Source organism: Chlorocebus sabaeus, chromosome 25 (assembly GCF_047675955.1).
Source record: "Chlorocebus sabaeus isolate Y175 chromosome 25, mChlSab1.0.hap1, whole genome shotgun sequence".
In the NCBI taxonomy this organism is placed as follows: domain Eukaryota; kingdom Metazoa; phylum Chordata; class Mammalia; order Primates; family Cercopithecidae; genus Chlorocebus; species Chlorocebus sabaeus.
In genome coordinates, this window is record NC_132928.1 from 4,197,179 (window position 1) to 4,213,165 (window position 15,987).

At 37.9% G+C, this 15,987-nt stretch overlaps 1 protein-coding gene across 1 annotated transcript in view; it reads right to left on the bottom strand.

Annotated features, from left to right (window-relative positions):
- DNAH14 (dynein axonemal heavy chain 14) overlaps positions 1-15,987 on the bottom strand; it is a 528,962-nt gene that overhangs the window by 20,183 nt on the left and 492,792 nt on the right. The window contains exons 76-79 of the mRNA XM_073011492.1: positions 14,987-15,089; positions 11,852-12,079; positions 4,573-4,770; positions 2,032-2,231 (exon numbers count right to left, since the gene is read on the bottom strand). Of these exons, the coding sequence (XP_072867593.1) occupies positions 2,032-2,231; positions 4,573-4,770; positions 11,852-12,079; positions 14,987-15,089 (729 nt within the window). The remainder of the gene's footprint in view (positions 1-2,031; positions 2,232-4,572; positions 4,771-11,851; positions 12,080-14,986; positions 15,090-15,987) is intronic.

Consider the following 15,987-nt stretch of genomic DNA (forward strand, 5'->3'; position numbering starts at 1 on the left):
AGATCTATCTAATGTTAGAGGGCCCTCTGCTTAAATTCCATCTGAAGATAAACGTATCTTCACAGAACCGCAAAACTATACTATGGTATAGTTACAGAGACCATGGAATTCATTTTACAGATGAGAAACTGTCCAATGTATTTTAGACATTTGCAAGGAAATATGTATTATAAAAGCTTTTTTAGGATTTCTTTGTAAAATAATCATCTGAATGCATCTGCAAGACAATGAAAAAGAGGAGGCAACTAAACAGAGCATGCTGAAGCAACTGCATGGAGGATTCCACTGCTTGCCTCATTCCTGTGTTGACATGAAGGGCTTCTTAATCACACAGTCCGTGGGTGGTGACAGGTGGAGTGTGTGTCCAGGCCTAGGTGAGGCTGCAATGCTACACAAAACCACTAAACACTAGAGCTGGAAGAGCTCTTTGGAATCCTTTTAAAGATGATGAAACCAGGGCCCAGGAAAGAGGGGGGACCTCCTTAGTGTATGAGTAGGAAATGGGACACATCTCTTTTGAGTTCCCTCTCTCTGTTGTTCTGTTTACTAGTAGGGACTGATTTTTCTTTTTCTTTTCTTTTTTTTTGAGATGGAGTTTTGCTCTATCGCCCCGGCTGGAGTGCAGTGGTTCAATCTCGGCTCACAGCAACCTCTGCCTCCCGGGTTCAAGCAATTCTCTGCCTCAGCCCCCGAGTAGCTGGGATTATAGGTGGCCACCACCATGCCGGCTAATTTTTTGTATTTTTAGTAGGGACGGGGTTTCACCATCTTGGCCAGGCTTATCTTGAACTCCTGACCTCATGATCCACCTGTCTCGGCCTCGCAATGTGCTGGCATTACAGGTGTGAGCTACCGTGCCCGGCCAGGACTAATTTTTTAACAAACACTCCAGGTTTTAGAGTCAAATGAATGTCATCCTTCAAGATAAGCAATAACTTTAAAGCTGCCATGAAGTATTTAGTCTAACAGTGCTGCTTTGGTACCAGTTTACGGAACACCTGAGGTCACATGGCTCCTTACTTTGTCATCATACTGTTTTGACTTTAAAGTTGATTTTCTCCATAGAATTCAATCCAGGAGGCTTCAAATAATTCAAAAGGTCAAAAGGTGTCAAAAATCAAACTTACCTTCAGAAGGCAAAGATTTGCTACCACTAAGGAAATTACATTGAATATCATAGATTTTTGAATTAAGTCCCACAGACAAGTCTCTAATAAGCAAAGGCAGCAAGATTGGGATAATTGTAGCCTCTCAAAGTGACCAAAGGAACATTAATAAACATATCTAGTATGTTTATTAAAAGCATTTCCTTATAATATGTTGGTATCTTAAATATTTGTAATGTTTAAGAGAATTGGGCCTCGTAATACCTTGTGTTAGATTGGGGTCAGTCTTGTGACCCCGATTAAAAGAGATAATTGAGAAACTGATTTATGATTTTAGGTTGAAACCTCATTAGATTGATATATAATATTAGGGAATAAGAGAATTTAAGATTCACCACATTTATTTGATTATTAGATTTATAAAAGTTACTCAAAGATTTGAGAAGGTCTGGCAGACAAATTGAAGTACATTAACTTTATAATGAATATTAATATATTTGAAAATGTTTGATTAAGTTTATAAATGGGAGCAAACATTCAAATATCTTTTAAAAGTGTTAAAATTTGTTAGACGTACAAATTGAAAAATTAGAACTTAAATACATAAGGAACTAATTGAAGTAGAATTCAGTTTCTTTACCATGTAGACTATACTTTTCTACATATCTCTTCAAATGAATTTTTTTTTTTGAGACAGGGTCTCAGCCTCCCAAGTTCTGGCACTACAGGTGCTCACCACTACACTCGGCTAATTTTTGTATTATTTGTAGAGACGGGGTTTCACCATGTTGCTCAGGCTGGTCTGGAACTCCTGAGCTCAAGCAATCTTTCCCCCTCAGCCTCCCAAGGTGCTGGGATATAGGCGTGAACCGCCAGACCCAGCCTGATAATTTTTGACCAACAGTTTTTCTTAGCGAGTTCTTACCTGATCCTGAGGTTGGCAGTGGTAGTTTTCGGTTGCATGGCAATCAGATTTTCAATAAACTCTTCACCTTGGGTCTCCCAGCAGCTCCTGATGGCCTCTGGGTGTATTCCTAAGACCTCGGGAGGGTCGTCATCAGGTAAGGACTGGATAATGTGTATGTAGTCCTTTATGCTTGCAGATCCTGGAACTGGCTGACATATCTGAAAATTTAACCATTTTGCTAGCTTTTTCCTTCAATCCTGCTACTTCTGAACACTTTGTTAGTTTTTGCCAGAATAAGATATCTACTTTCAGTAATGCTTGAAGACAATATTTTCCCGTGAAATTTTATACCGAAGGCTTTTTTATTGCATGTTGTATATTCTAGACACTGTAAACAGCAACATCTGGGACTACTGTATTGTAATGAGCATATGATATGCATGTATAACTTTCTTGTTGGGAAAAGAGAGAAAGAAAAAGAAAAACACTTTAAAGGTGAGGGTGATTCTGACCACTCATAGATAATGAATGCATTAAGGCTTGAACAAATCATTTTACTTTAGTAAAACCTGTAGAAGGAATGTGAGAATGCTCTTAAGAATAACTGATCACTGACCAAGAAGAGAAATGCATTGTTCATATAGTCAGGAAAGTGGGTGATGGTGGCTTTCTTGATATCATTAAGGAAAATGTTGAAGAATTAATAAAGGTCAGAGGGAAAAATCAAATAACAGTCACTGATAAAAAAAATTACCTGCAGAAGAAGCAAGATTATGGCAAAAAACAGGAAGAGTTGGCAAGCTGAAACTGTCATAAAATTCCCAATGTTTTAAAGCAACTGAACAGTTGAAATATAAATTTCAGAATACATTTCTATCATGTGATATAATTCTGCCAATGCAATTGTATACTGTATGTTACAGTATACTTTATTCTCTTAGTGCATACTTAATGTAATAGTGTGTATGAAACCATGCACATTGTATTCTTTGGGCAATTTAAAGAACCCTAAACTTTTTTTTTTTTTTTTTGAGATGGAGTCTTACTCTATCACCCAGGCTGGAGTGCAGTGGCATGATCTCGGTTCTCTTCAACCTCTGCTTCACAAATTCAAGTGATTCTCATGCCTCAGCCTCCCGAGTAGCTGGGATTACAGGCATGAGTCACCATGCCTGGCTAATTTTTGTATTTTTAGTATAGATGGGGTCTCGCCATGTTGGCCAGGCTGGTCTCGAATTCCTGACTTCAAGTGATCTACTCTCCTCGGCCTCCCAAAGTGCTAGGATTATAGGTATGAGCCACCACACTTGGCCAAAGAACCCTAAATTTAACTAAAATGTTATTTGAAACAGTTTTTTTTTCTTTTTTTTCAGACAGGATCTTGCTCTGTTGCCCAGGATGGAATGCAGTGGTGTGATCATGGCTCACTGCAATCTCCACCTCCTGGGTTCAGGTGATTCTCAGGCCTCAGTCTCTTAAGTAGCTGGGACTACAGGTGCACACCATCACACCTGGCTAATTTTTGTATTTTTAGTAGAGATGAGGGTTTCACCATGTTGACCAGGCTGCTCTCGAACTCTTGGCTTCAAGTGGTCCACCTGCCTCAGCTTCCCAAAGTGCTGGGATTACAGGCATGAGCCACCGCACCCGGCCTTAAGACGTTTGTTTGTTTGTTTAGATGGAAATCTTAAAAAAAAAAAAGCTCTCATAGATTTTTCTTCCTTAGCAAATAGTGCATAAACGACCTAATTTAATGCCTTCTTGTTGACTCAGGGTCATCAACATAGACCATTGCTATCCATTCTATAGATGCCTTACGAATGAATCTCCCTAAAATATTTTTACTATTTTCTTTATCTGTCCATATCCTCAAGACCCCAGACAGACAACCTGGATATGACCTCTCTTTCTCTTGATTATACCAGCTCACAATGATCACCCACAGCTGTCGTCTTCCTTTTCATCTTCCATTCACCTCTCTTATCCAAATTCCCACCCATCAAAGTTTATGTCAAGTCCCACCCTCCACAGTCTAAGGTCAGAGGTCTGTAGGATTCTTTCCTCTGCTAGCAGCCACTCAACAGGCACACACAGTTGCTGGTGTCTAATATGGAGTTTTCTGCTCCACAAATGTGAAGGTTTGGATAGAGGATAAAAACTGAGGGGGAGAAGACGGGATAAAGAACAAGAGATGTGGGATTTCTGTAAACTGACAACAGCATCTATTCCCTATGGTTATTTTGAGCATTAAATGGGAAACATATATCAAGTGACTGGCATGGAATCGTTGATTTATAAATGTTAGCTCTCTTGTGCTTTGTATCTTACACTTCGGGTTCTCAGAGGACATGAACTATTTTTAAATCATTCTTTTTGTTTACTGCCCTGCACAATGTTATATTTAATACAGTCATGGGTAAATTACTTTTATAATACTGAAAGCTAATAAAAACCTTTAAAAATGAACATCAAAATTCATTTAAATATGTATTTTAAATAATGCAACAATGTTTACTTTAAAATTATTGAGAAATGCAAGAAGATTAATTCTTTTCCTACCCCATCACTGGAGAAACTGAAGTCATCTTTCAGCACTTCAGGATTACAAAATTTGTAGAGCAGGGTCTTCAAGCATCGCTTGTCCCAATTATCAATTACCCGGCCACCATAAATCACTTCTCCAATCAGGTAGCGCAGTGCTTGCCATGAAATACTGGGCTGTCCTCTCAGGGAATTTTCCAACACCTTAATGGCAACCTTTAGAAAACCCATGAGTCTTTATTATTTCGATATGTGTTTCCAGCTTACTCACTCTGACTTTTTAACATAAAATCAACTCTCAAACAGCTACATATATTTTCTTTTTAAAAAATTTATAGAAATAGGCTAGGCACAGTGGCTCACGCCTGTAATCCCAGCACTTTGGGAGGCCAAGGCAGGCGCATCATTTGAGGTCAGGAGTTTGAGACCAGCCTGACCAACATGGTGAAACCCCATCTCTACTAAAAATACAAAAATTAGCTGGGTGTGGTGGCGGGTGCCTGTAATCCTAGCTACTTGGGAGGCTGAGGCAGGAGAATAACTTGAACCCAGGACATAGGGGGTCACAGTCAGCTGAGATCATGCTACTGCACTCCAGCCTGGGTGACAGAGCGAGACTCCATCTCAGAAGAAGAAGAAGAAGAAGAAGAAGAAGAAGAAGAAGAAGAAGAAGAAGAAGAAGAAGAAGAAAAAAAAATATATAGACAAATATTATATTTTATTATATATATTTCATTTGTCTTACTAGAATAGTTTATACTTACTAGAATAGTGTGTGTGTGTATATATATATAAATATATATATATAGTAAGACACAAATATTGAGACATACACCTTTTTTTTGAGACAGGGTCTCACTTTGTTGCCCAGGCTGGAGGGCAGTGGCCTGATCTTGGCTCACTGCATCCTTGACCTCTCCAGCTAAAGCGAACCTCCCACCTCAGATTTTTTCCTCAGCCTCCCTGCCTGGCTAATTTTTGTATTTTTTTGTAGAGACGGGCTTTCGCCATGTTGCCCAGGCTGGTCTTGAATTCCTGGGCTCAAGCGATCCGTCTGCCTTGGCCTCCCAAAGTGCTGAGATTACAGGCCTGAGGCACGTGCCTGCGCTGGTACATTCACATTTATCCACTAGTTCTTTTTGGTTATTGTTGAATAGGCATTGAGCTATTTAATTGCTGTTATTTGTTTGAATAGGCAAAGCAGGCAGGTGGTACTGAATTCAAAAAGCGCAAAAAGGTAAACAAGATAAAGTAAGATTTCTTCCACTCCCGACTTTAGCCGTCAGATCCTCTCCCTTGAGGGCACCATTGACAGAATTCTTGTGTATTCTTACAGAGACGTTCTATTTGCACATAGGTTGACTTCTCTTCTCTCTCCGTCCTTCGCTTCCCCTCTCCCTTCTTTCTATCCTCCTTGTGCTCTTCAACTAGTTCTCATCTCCGCCTCCCTTTCCTCTCCCCTTTCCTTCCTTTCCTCCGTCCCTCCCTCCCTTCCTTCCTCCCTTCCTTTTTCCCTTCCTCCCTCCCTTCTTTTCTTTCTTGACGGAGTCTCGCTCTGTCGCCCAGGTTGGAGTACAGTGGCGCGATCTCAGCTCACGGCAACCTCCACCTCCCGGGTTCAAGCGGTTCTCCTGCCTCAGCCTCCCGAGTAGCTGGGACTACAGGCGCCCGCCACCTCGCCCGGACGGGGTTTCGCCGTGTTAGCCAGGATGGTCTCGATCTCCTGAACTTGTGATCCGGCGGCCTTGGCCTCCCAAAGTGCTGGGATTACAGGCGTGAGCCACTGCGCCCGGCCCTCCTCTCCCCCTTTCTTTCTGTTTTCCTGTCTTTTCCCCGCCACAAATACTAGTTTAGCATACACACTGTGCCGCAATTGGACAATATATTTCGGTTATCAATGTTCAGTGGCTGTAACAATTCATATTTACACTAACAGTGTGTGAAGGAATTTCTTTGTCACTGTTTTCTCATCCCTGCCACTAACAGGAAATGCTGATTTATTTAATTTTTGCCAGTCTCATGGGCGGTACATTTGCTGTTAGTTTAATTTGTATTTCACCTAGTACTGGTTATTTTGAGCATCTTATGTCCGTTGGTCATTTAAATACAATTCTCTGTACACTGCCTATTTTTCCTTTGGCTTGTTTGTCTTTTTCTTGTTAATAGATAAGAGCTCTTTGTATATCACAGATATTAACTCTCTGTCAGTCATTTTCGTTATCCTAAATCTGGCGTTTGTCCATTGACTTTATTTTGCCACCATTTGCCATATAAAAGTTTTTTGTAATTAAGTATGCCTCTCTCTTCTTTTATGGTTCTGGGTTTTCAATTAGGGTTACTTGTTCCCAACTCCAAGATTGTACATGTAATCTCCTAGATTTATTTTGGTTATTTATATTGTTATACATTTAAATTTTATTCCATTCTGGAATTTATTTTTATATAGGATATAAGATAAAGGAACCAGTAATTTTCTTCCAGCTAGATGGCCAGTCATGCCAGTATCATTTACTTTTTGAAAATTCCTTTTTCCTGAGCTGAAATATTACCTGTGTCAAATGTTAAAATCTCATGAAAACCGATTTCTGCACTCTCAACTATGTCTCACCGATTTATTGTCTACTTCTCTGCCAAACAATCTTGATTTTAGTATAGTGGATTTTTACCATGTTTTCTTATCTGGTGAAGGAAAACCCCTTCAGGATTTTTCTTTTTTGTACATTTCTAGCTTATTCTTCAGCATCTGTTCTTCCATATGAATTTTATTAATTCCAAAACTTCTCTAATAGGATTTTAATTGGAACTGCAGTATATTTGATTATTAATTTTGGAAGAATTGATAGTTAGGATATGGGAAGTCTTCCCACAAAGAACATTGATGCATTTATTTAGGGGAGGCAGGATTAAAAAATGAACTGTGGAATCAGACTTCCAGTTATTACCTATGTAACTTGGGCAGGTTTCTTAGGTGGTCTGTGCCTCTATATCCCTATCTGTAAAATGAGGATAATTAGTGTTCTTACCTCATAATGTTGTTGTGGGAATTAAATAATTCGGATAAAGCAATCCAAATATTTTAAGCTCTCAACAAATGTTATGCCTCTCTTTTCTCTTTAATTTATGCTATTCCTTATTTAGGACCCATACGTTTCATGTTAAATTTATTCCTCAGTATTTAAATATTTTCATCACTGCTGTGAAAGTAACGTTTTGCCTACTTCCATTCCTGGGTGTTTATTACCAGGGAGGCTGTACTGATCTTTACATCTTTACATTTTTATCCAGTTACTTTACAAAATTCTCTAATTACTAGATTTTGTTTTACTAGTATCTTAGGTTTTCCAGATGTACAATTATATAATCAATAAAAAGATAGTTTTTTCTCTTTTTACAATGTTAATATGAATTATTATAATTTTCTTATCTCATTGCATTTACTAGAAATTCTAAGACACTGTTGAATTACAGTGGTAATAACGGGCATCCTTATCTAATTCTTGATTTTATTTGAAACAATTTCAGTGTTTGACTATGTGGAACATGTGGACATTGTTGTTTTCAGATAGTCTTTTTCATATTTAAGTGGCTTCTTTTAATCCTATTACTTTAGGTTTTTACTGGAAATGGCTCCAAAATTCATAACAAATGCCTCTTCTACATCTATTGAGATGATCATATAAATTAGGATTATAAATTTCCAGTTACTGGGTCATTCTTGCATTAGTGGAATAAAACCAACTTGGTTATAGTGTATTACTCTTTTGTTTCATTGCTGAAATCAACTTATATTTTATGTAGAATCTTTACATCTCAAGTCCTGAGTGAAATTAATCTACAGTTCTTATGTATATTATTAATATCTTTATCAGGTATTCATATTAACATTATGTTGTTTCATAAAATAAACTGGGGAGATTGTGATCTTTTACTAAGATCTAGAATATATAATATTAATACTATCTATTTCTTAACGTTCAGAGTGAATTCAGCTGTAAAACCATCTCATTCTGGTGTCATTTGCAATGTCTTTTGTGGCAATTGGCCTAACCAAAATTTCAGTTTCTCTTTGAGTCAATTTTGATGAATCGTATTTTCTAGGAAATCATTGGCTTCATCTAGATTTTCAAATTTTATGTCTTATCAAAATCCAATTTTTTATAGCTGTAAGCTTTAAAAAATATATGAAAAGAATTTAAAAAATCCAATTTCAAAATTTATAAAGAATTCTTTATTAGCTTTTATTTTCTTTTGTTTTCTAATTTCTTAAGATGGATATTTATTTCCTGTATGTTTTCTTTAATAGTGGAGACATTTAAGGCCGAACATTTTTTTCCCCTAACTACAGCTTTTGTTCTGTCATGTAATTTTTGGTCTGAAGTAGTCTCATTTCCATTGTGTTTGAGATACTTGTGATTTTATTTATTTTTATTTTTTGAGACAGGGTGTCGCTCTGTCACCCAGGCTGGAGTGCAGTGGCCCAAACACGGCTTACTGCAGCCTCAACCTCCTGGGCTCAAGTGGTCCTCCTGCCTCAGCCTCCCAAGTAGCTGGGAGTACAGGCGTGCCACCGGGCTTTTTTTTTTTTTTTTTTTTCCAGACGGGGCTTTCTATGTTGCACAGCCTGTGATTTCCCTTGTTTTTGTTTGTTTGTTTGTTTTTTGTTTTTGAGACAGAGTTTCATTCTGTCGCCCAGGCTGGAGTGCAGTGCTGCGATCTCAGCTCACCGCAACCTCCACCTCCTGGGTTCAAGCGATTCTCCTGCCTCCTGAGTAGCTGGGATTACAGGCATGTGCCACCATGCCCGGCTAATTTTTATTTTTAGTAGAGATGGGGTTACTCTACGTTGGTCAGGCTGGTTTTGAACTCCCAACCTTAGGTGATCCAACCGCCTCGGCCTCCCAAAGCTCTGGGATTACAGGCATGAGCCACCGCGCAGGTTTCATCATGTTGACCAGGCTGGTCTTGAACTCCTGACCTCAGGTGATCCACCCACCTTACCCTCCCAAAGTGCTGAGATTACAGCTGTGAGCCACCGAGCCTGGCTGATTTCTCTTTTAATATCCTATTTGATAAAAGGTTATCTGGAGTTATGTTTCTTAATATCTAAGTTGTTAAGATTTTTAGGGGTCAAATTTTTATTGTATTAAATTGTGTTCAGATAATGTGGCCCATAAAATCATTAAAGGTTTTTCTTCGTGGCCATGCTCATGATTGAGTTGTGTAACAGTTCCTTGGATACCTGAAAAAATATGTACTCTTTATTAGAGGGATGGTAGTCTCTTGATCCATCTGTTAATCAAATTTATTGACTACATTATTCTATTCTTTGTCCTATTTTTGTTTATTAGAGCTGTACAATCCTGATGGTGGTTTTTTGAAATTTCCCACAATAATTGCATATACATATATACATATATATGTACATGTATACCTGTGTATATATATGTATGTGTGTGTATATATATATGCTACAATATGCTGTTGTCTGAAGAATATAGCACTCTCAGTCATTACATTCTGACTGATATTAATATTGCCATTTCTGCTTTCTTCTGTTATTTTCTTGATAGTTTCAAAATTTCATTAATTTCACTTTTTCTTATAAATTGCATATTCCTGGGTTTTGTTTTGTAACCCGATTTAATAGTCTTGCCTTTTATTGAGAGAATGCAGTCCATTTACACTCAATATAATGACGGATAACATTCCTTCCATATTGCTTTATGTTATTATTTATTTTGCTTTGTTTTTCACTCCCTTTTATTTTGATATCTTGATCAAATTGTTATTTATTTTCCTTTTTTTCTTTGTTAATTTAGACATTATACTGTTTCTATTAAAGGTGACTTTTCTTTTCTTTGAATTCATTTTCTTATTTAAATAAAAATATCAATTATTTACAGTAGACACCAACATGTCTAATATATGGTTCAAATATTTCCCCCTAATATATTATTTGCCTTTTGATTGAGCTTTGAATAAGGCCTTGACAGAAGGGTGCTTGAGCTTATACTTTTAAATCAATATCCCAAATGCAGTGTTTTATGTTGTATTCCTGGTTAGGTACAGAAGTATTATGTCTGACAGGCAGTTGAACTTGCAGTAAATATGAAAGCTTCTTTTCAAAACTGAAAAGCCTAATAGAAACATATAGAAGACAAAGAAGGCTACCCATCTAGAGTGGGTTTAGGTTCTAAATATCCAGAGGCAGAATCAAGATTTTCCTCAGAAAGTTTTTTTTTTTTTAAATTGTTGTAATATATAAATGAATGGGTAATCAAGGGTGTAATGTAGTACGCTGGAAGCACAATTACAAGAAAGTTAACCTGGGAAAAATTCAAGCAGATGCTACCACGTGTTTATTTTAGCAATAAAGAAAACACCCTGCAATAAACAACAAACAGAAGGTTCTATATAGAGAATAGTAAAGAAAGACGATCGAGCTAAATTTTTCCCCAAACAATGGGTCAATGGAATCTCTCTTGCTTTAAATGAGTAAGTCATACTAACAAACAAACATTTTTATAGTAAATTATGTCTGTCAGGCACTCTTCTATGTGCCTGACATGTCTAATATATGGTTCAAATGTTTCCCTCTAATATATTATTTGCCTTTTGATTGAGCTTTGTACTTACATTAACAAGTTTGCCTATAATTATATAATGATCCCCTGGAGTCAGTACTGACATTTGGTCTCCCCCAGTTTGCTTTCTTTGGCCAAGGAAACTAAGACTCTGAGAGGTTAGTTTGCCCAATAGATTACATACTTGTACAGCTGTAAGTTGTGGAGCTGCAATTTAATTCAGAAAAACTGGCATCAAAGACCGTGTTTCTTTTTTTTTTTTTTTTTTTTGAGGTGGAGTCTCGCTCTGTCGCCCAGGCTGGAGTGCAGTGGCGCGATCTCGGCTCACTGCAAGTTCCACCTCCCAGGTTCAGGCCATTCTCCTGCCTCAGCCTCCCGAGTAGCTGGGACTACAGGTGCCCGCCACCACGTCCGGCTAATTTTTTGTATTTTTAGTAGAGACGGGGTTTCACCATGTTAGCCAGGATGGTCTCGATCTCCTGACCTCGTGATCTGCCCGCCTCGGCCTCCCAAAGTGTTGGGATTACAGGCGTGAGTCACCGCGCCCGGCCCACAGACCATGTTTCTAAACGTTAGCCCTTATTGCCTACTTATAGAGTTCATTTTCTTACCACCATGTAAAACACTTAGTATTTGTGTAGGCACATAGTAGGCTCTCAATTTGTATCTTATTGTTATTTTTTTGTTGTTTGTTTTGAAGAGACTACACTTACCCCCAAGTCTGAAGAATTAAATTTATAAGCAATATTCCAGCCCAATATTCCATAACTTTTTCTTTCATTGATCACAGCATTGAAAAAACATAGGCTAAATAAAAGTTTTTTCCACCATTGTCCACAGTCAGGATTTTCAAATATCTCTTCTGTTACTTCTCCACTCCCAGTACATCCAAATGTCTGAAGTAAATTACTTTTCAATCCCTGGGGAGATTCCATGGCAATCTTGAAAACAGATGTGAGTAAAATGGCATGTGAGGACAGATGCAGGCACTGGTCTATAGGGCACTTGTCTTTCTACAACACTGGTAAAAGAACTGGGCAAGAATGTAACTATTTTCAAGACTCACTGGCAAATCCAAAATCTCGTGTTATTCTTTTGCCATGTAAAAACGTCTCTAAAAGGATTGTCCCAGATTTTCTATTGCTCCAATTCGTATTTTGAAATGGGAAGTATAATGTTGTGATTAAAAGCACTCTTATTTGCTCAGAGCATAGGGCTTGGGATTTTAGGAACTTTGACAATGAAGAGTTATGGGAGCCTAAACTTATGTGTCAATGGCAGTTATGAGGCTGTAACAGGACGCAGGCTGCATGGCCTATGCAAGGCAGCAGATACAGGGGGTCCCAAATCATGGGAAACAACACGAACTGAATCACAGCAGCATCAGCACTAACTGAACCATCAGGACAACAATTAACTGGGTATGTTACTAATTTCTTTGGTTGCACTGAAAGTCCATTTGGTTGACTTCTTAACTAGAATAATGGAAATGATGCGAGACTGAGGGTGAGGTGGGGAGGGAATCAATTGGAGGGCTTTTTTGAGAGTGTGGCTGTTAAGTCTGAAATTGTGAAGGGTCTGAAATGTTACCCTCCTTGCACAGTTTATATATAAACACACACATACACACATAAGTTGTATGGATATTTATATATGATATATAAATGTATGTATATATGGCATAGAGCTGTGTGTGTGTGTGTGTGTGTGTGTGTGTGTGTGAGAACATGAGATTTCTGGATCAGGGATCAGATTCCCATGTCCTATGTGTGCATAGTGGGATTTGTACCATAAAAGGGGGACTCAAATTATGAAACTTGGAGCTTACAGAATGGCTGGCAAAGCAGCCTTTCCTCTTCTCAGAGATAGAGAAAGAGAGACAGACTTTTGCTTTGGAATGTAAACAAATCTTCTCCGGGAAAGAGGAGGTCTCTAGGTTTTTATAACCCCTGGAGTGTAAGCAAATGGCTCTGTTTTATCACCCTGAGAGGGTAAGTGGCTCCAGGAGGCAGAAGACAAGCTTCTCTGACTCTGTCACCCTTAGAATGAGAGCAAATGGCTCTGTGCACAGTAGAGGAGATATTCTCTATTTTCCAAGGCATGTCTGCCTTTCAAACATCCTTTAATTCAGGTTGCCAGCAATTGTTGCTTAGAAAGCCCTAATTGTGCAGAAATGAGAAAATATTTATAGAGCACCGTTTCCCGATTGCTATGATTGATTCTTTAAAGAACTCATTCTCATATATCTAAAAGTAGGTGTCTGTCCACTCCCTTAAGGAACTATATCTGAAGGGGAAAGTGAGTGGAAGGAGGGCAGAGAGAGAGAGCAGAGAGAGAGAGAGAGAGAGAGAGAGAGAACGAGAGTTAGTTTTGATTTTTAGTGACAGCATACTATTTTATCACACAAATGCATCATAATTTATTTGGCCTTTTCCTAGAAGTGGGGTATGATTAAATTGTATGAAATTTATAAACACTATCTATATACTGTGAAATTACCATCCTTTCTGGATTAATATCTCCTAGATATTACCTTGTCAGCATTATGTGAGAGTAGTTATTTCATCATATCCTTAATAACACTAACTATATCATAGTTATAATCTTAGCCAATTTAATGCAATTTTTGATTTGTATTTTTCTGATACCTAGGGGCTGAACTTTTATTTTTAAAATATGTTTATTGACCTTTTGTGTCCTTTGCCCATTTTGTATGGAATGTTAATGTTTTTCTGACTTATTTGTAGGTGCTTTTTTAATATATCAAGAAAATTATCATCTCGTATAAATAATGGCATATGAAAAACTCCCATAAAGTTTTATGTATGCACTAATTATAGCCACATTTGAAATGCTGATGGAAACTTAAAGTGGAAGTGGACCGATGGACTACTTGGGATGAAATATTCCCTGAAGCGCTATCTCTGTTCCTCTCTGACACCCTTCATTCCCCTACCTCCACCCCCTAATCCCCCTCTCCTGACCAAAGATACAAGGCTGTCTGAGAGCTCGATCTGCTGGTCTCTGGGAGATAAGTGGAATCTTTCGAGTCTCAGACTAAGAGCTGTGGGTTTCTCCAGTCCCTGTTCTGTCTGCCCCGGGAACTGGGTTGTTGGGAAGTGGTTCAGTACTGTCAGTTTGGGTAGGTACATACAGGAGATGGGCAGAGCTGGGAAGCAGTGTGGCAGGAAGTTTCTTAGGCTGGATTGGGGCTGTATCTGGAAAGTGCCTCATCCACCGGACTTTCTCCATGCCTACCCACTTCTGTGAAAGCTGGTAGTGTGCACGTGCCCGGGAGTCTGGGTATCCCCTTCTGCCTATGCCATCGGTCAGTTTTCTCTGCTATTAGGACTCCGCCTGCTGGTCAACTGGACCCTGGTCTAACAGAAATGACTTTCTTACTATTTATTCAACCTCAATAGTGGATATGAGAAGTCCCAGATAATCTTTAATAAGGACTTTTTAGTAAACAGTTTTAGCCTGCTTTCTGTCAGACCCTTTCTAGAGAATTAATGATAATATGGTTAAGGAGGGCAGAAATAAGAAATGCTAGAGAAGTGAAGGGCAGGAAGGCAACGCAAATTGTAAATTTCGCTTTATAGTAATTGGAGGTCTAACATCCTTGTTTGAGAAAATAACATACAAATTGTGAATTCCTTGCAAGCAGGAATCTACTTTAGTGTTCTTCCTGATCCCCAGTATGGGGCTGAGCACAAAGCAGAAATTTAGCATTTCAGAATTTATCATAATTAGCTCTCTCTTTTAAACTCAGAGTTCTGAATGTAAGATAACTTACATTCAAACAGGGCTCCTCAGTCAATATTAAATCTGTTATACTTTGTTCTTACCTTTAAACCCTTTTTAAGAATAGGAATTGGAAAAGAACTGTATGATTTTGAGCTTAACCATAGCCGAAACTCAGGATCTATTGTCATGTCTGGACTATTAAAGCTGCAAAATAAAAAATTATAAATATTTAATGTGAAAAATGTAAACCAACATGTTTTTAGAATCATAGCATTTCATTGTTTGAAGTGGCCTTATGAATCATTTTAATAATGAAGATCTTACTATATTACCAAAAGAGCTTCCATGTTGTGCAAGAATTTACACGCGACTCATCAGTTAACATTTTAAGAGTAGCTTTCTTTCCCCTAAGTACAAAAAGTGATCATATACTCATTGCCAAAAATCTAGAAACAATTACAAATTAAGAACACAATGAAGAGTTCCACTGATCTAATTTGGGACAACTGAATGTCAAAATAAATGATGATGGTAACCAATTATAATCCTTGAATAAAATAGAAATCCATGAGGCCATACTGATATAAATAAACAAAGGGAAGAGAAAGAAAAGCTCTTCCTTTATAGGATAACATCATTAAATAAATTTAGAAGAAGTTGTGGAGTTAGTAAGCTACCTTTTGGTAAACAGTATAGTAGTAATTCAGTCAAAAATTATCAATGAACTTTAGAAACCAGTAGGTGAAAGTTTAATGTATGTATATGGTCTGAAAGTTCCCACAAGTGGCAGAAACCACTTTAACCAAGTGACCAAAGTTAATATCACCACTAATGAGACAGATTGATATCACAGGCCTCTTGATATGAGGTATCAAGAATGATGTAACATTACTTCTGTGATACTACTACAATACTGCATAGCCTTAATCTAACCATAAGAAAATATCAGCTAAATCCCAACTGAGGGACACTTTACAAAATACAGTCAGCTCTCTATATCCATGGGTTCCACATCCATGGATTCAACCAGACTCACATTGAAAATATTCAGGAAAAAAAATTTCAGAAAATGTTAAGGTATTGCTGACCTGTACCATGTAGT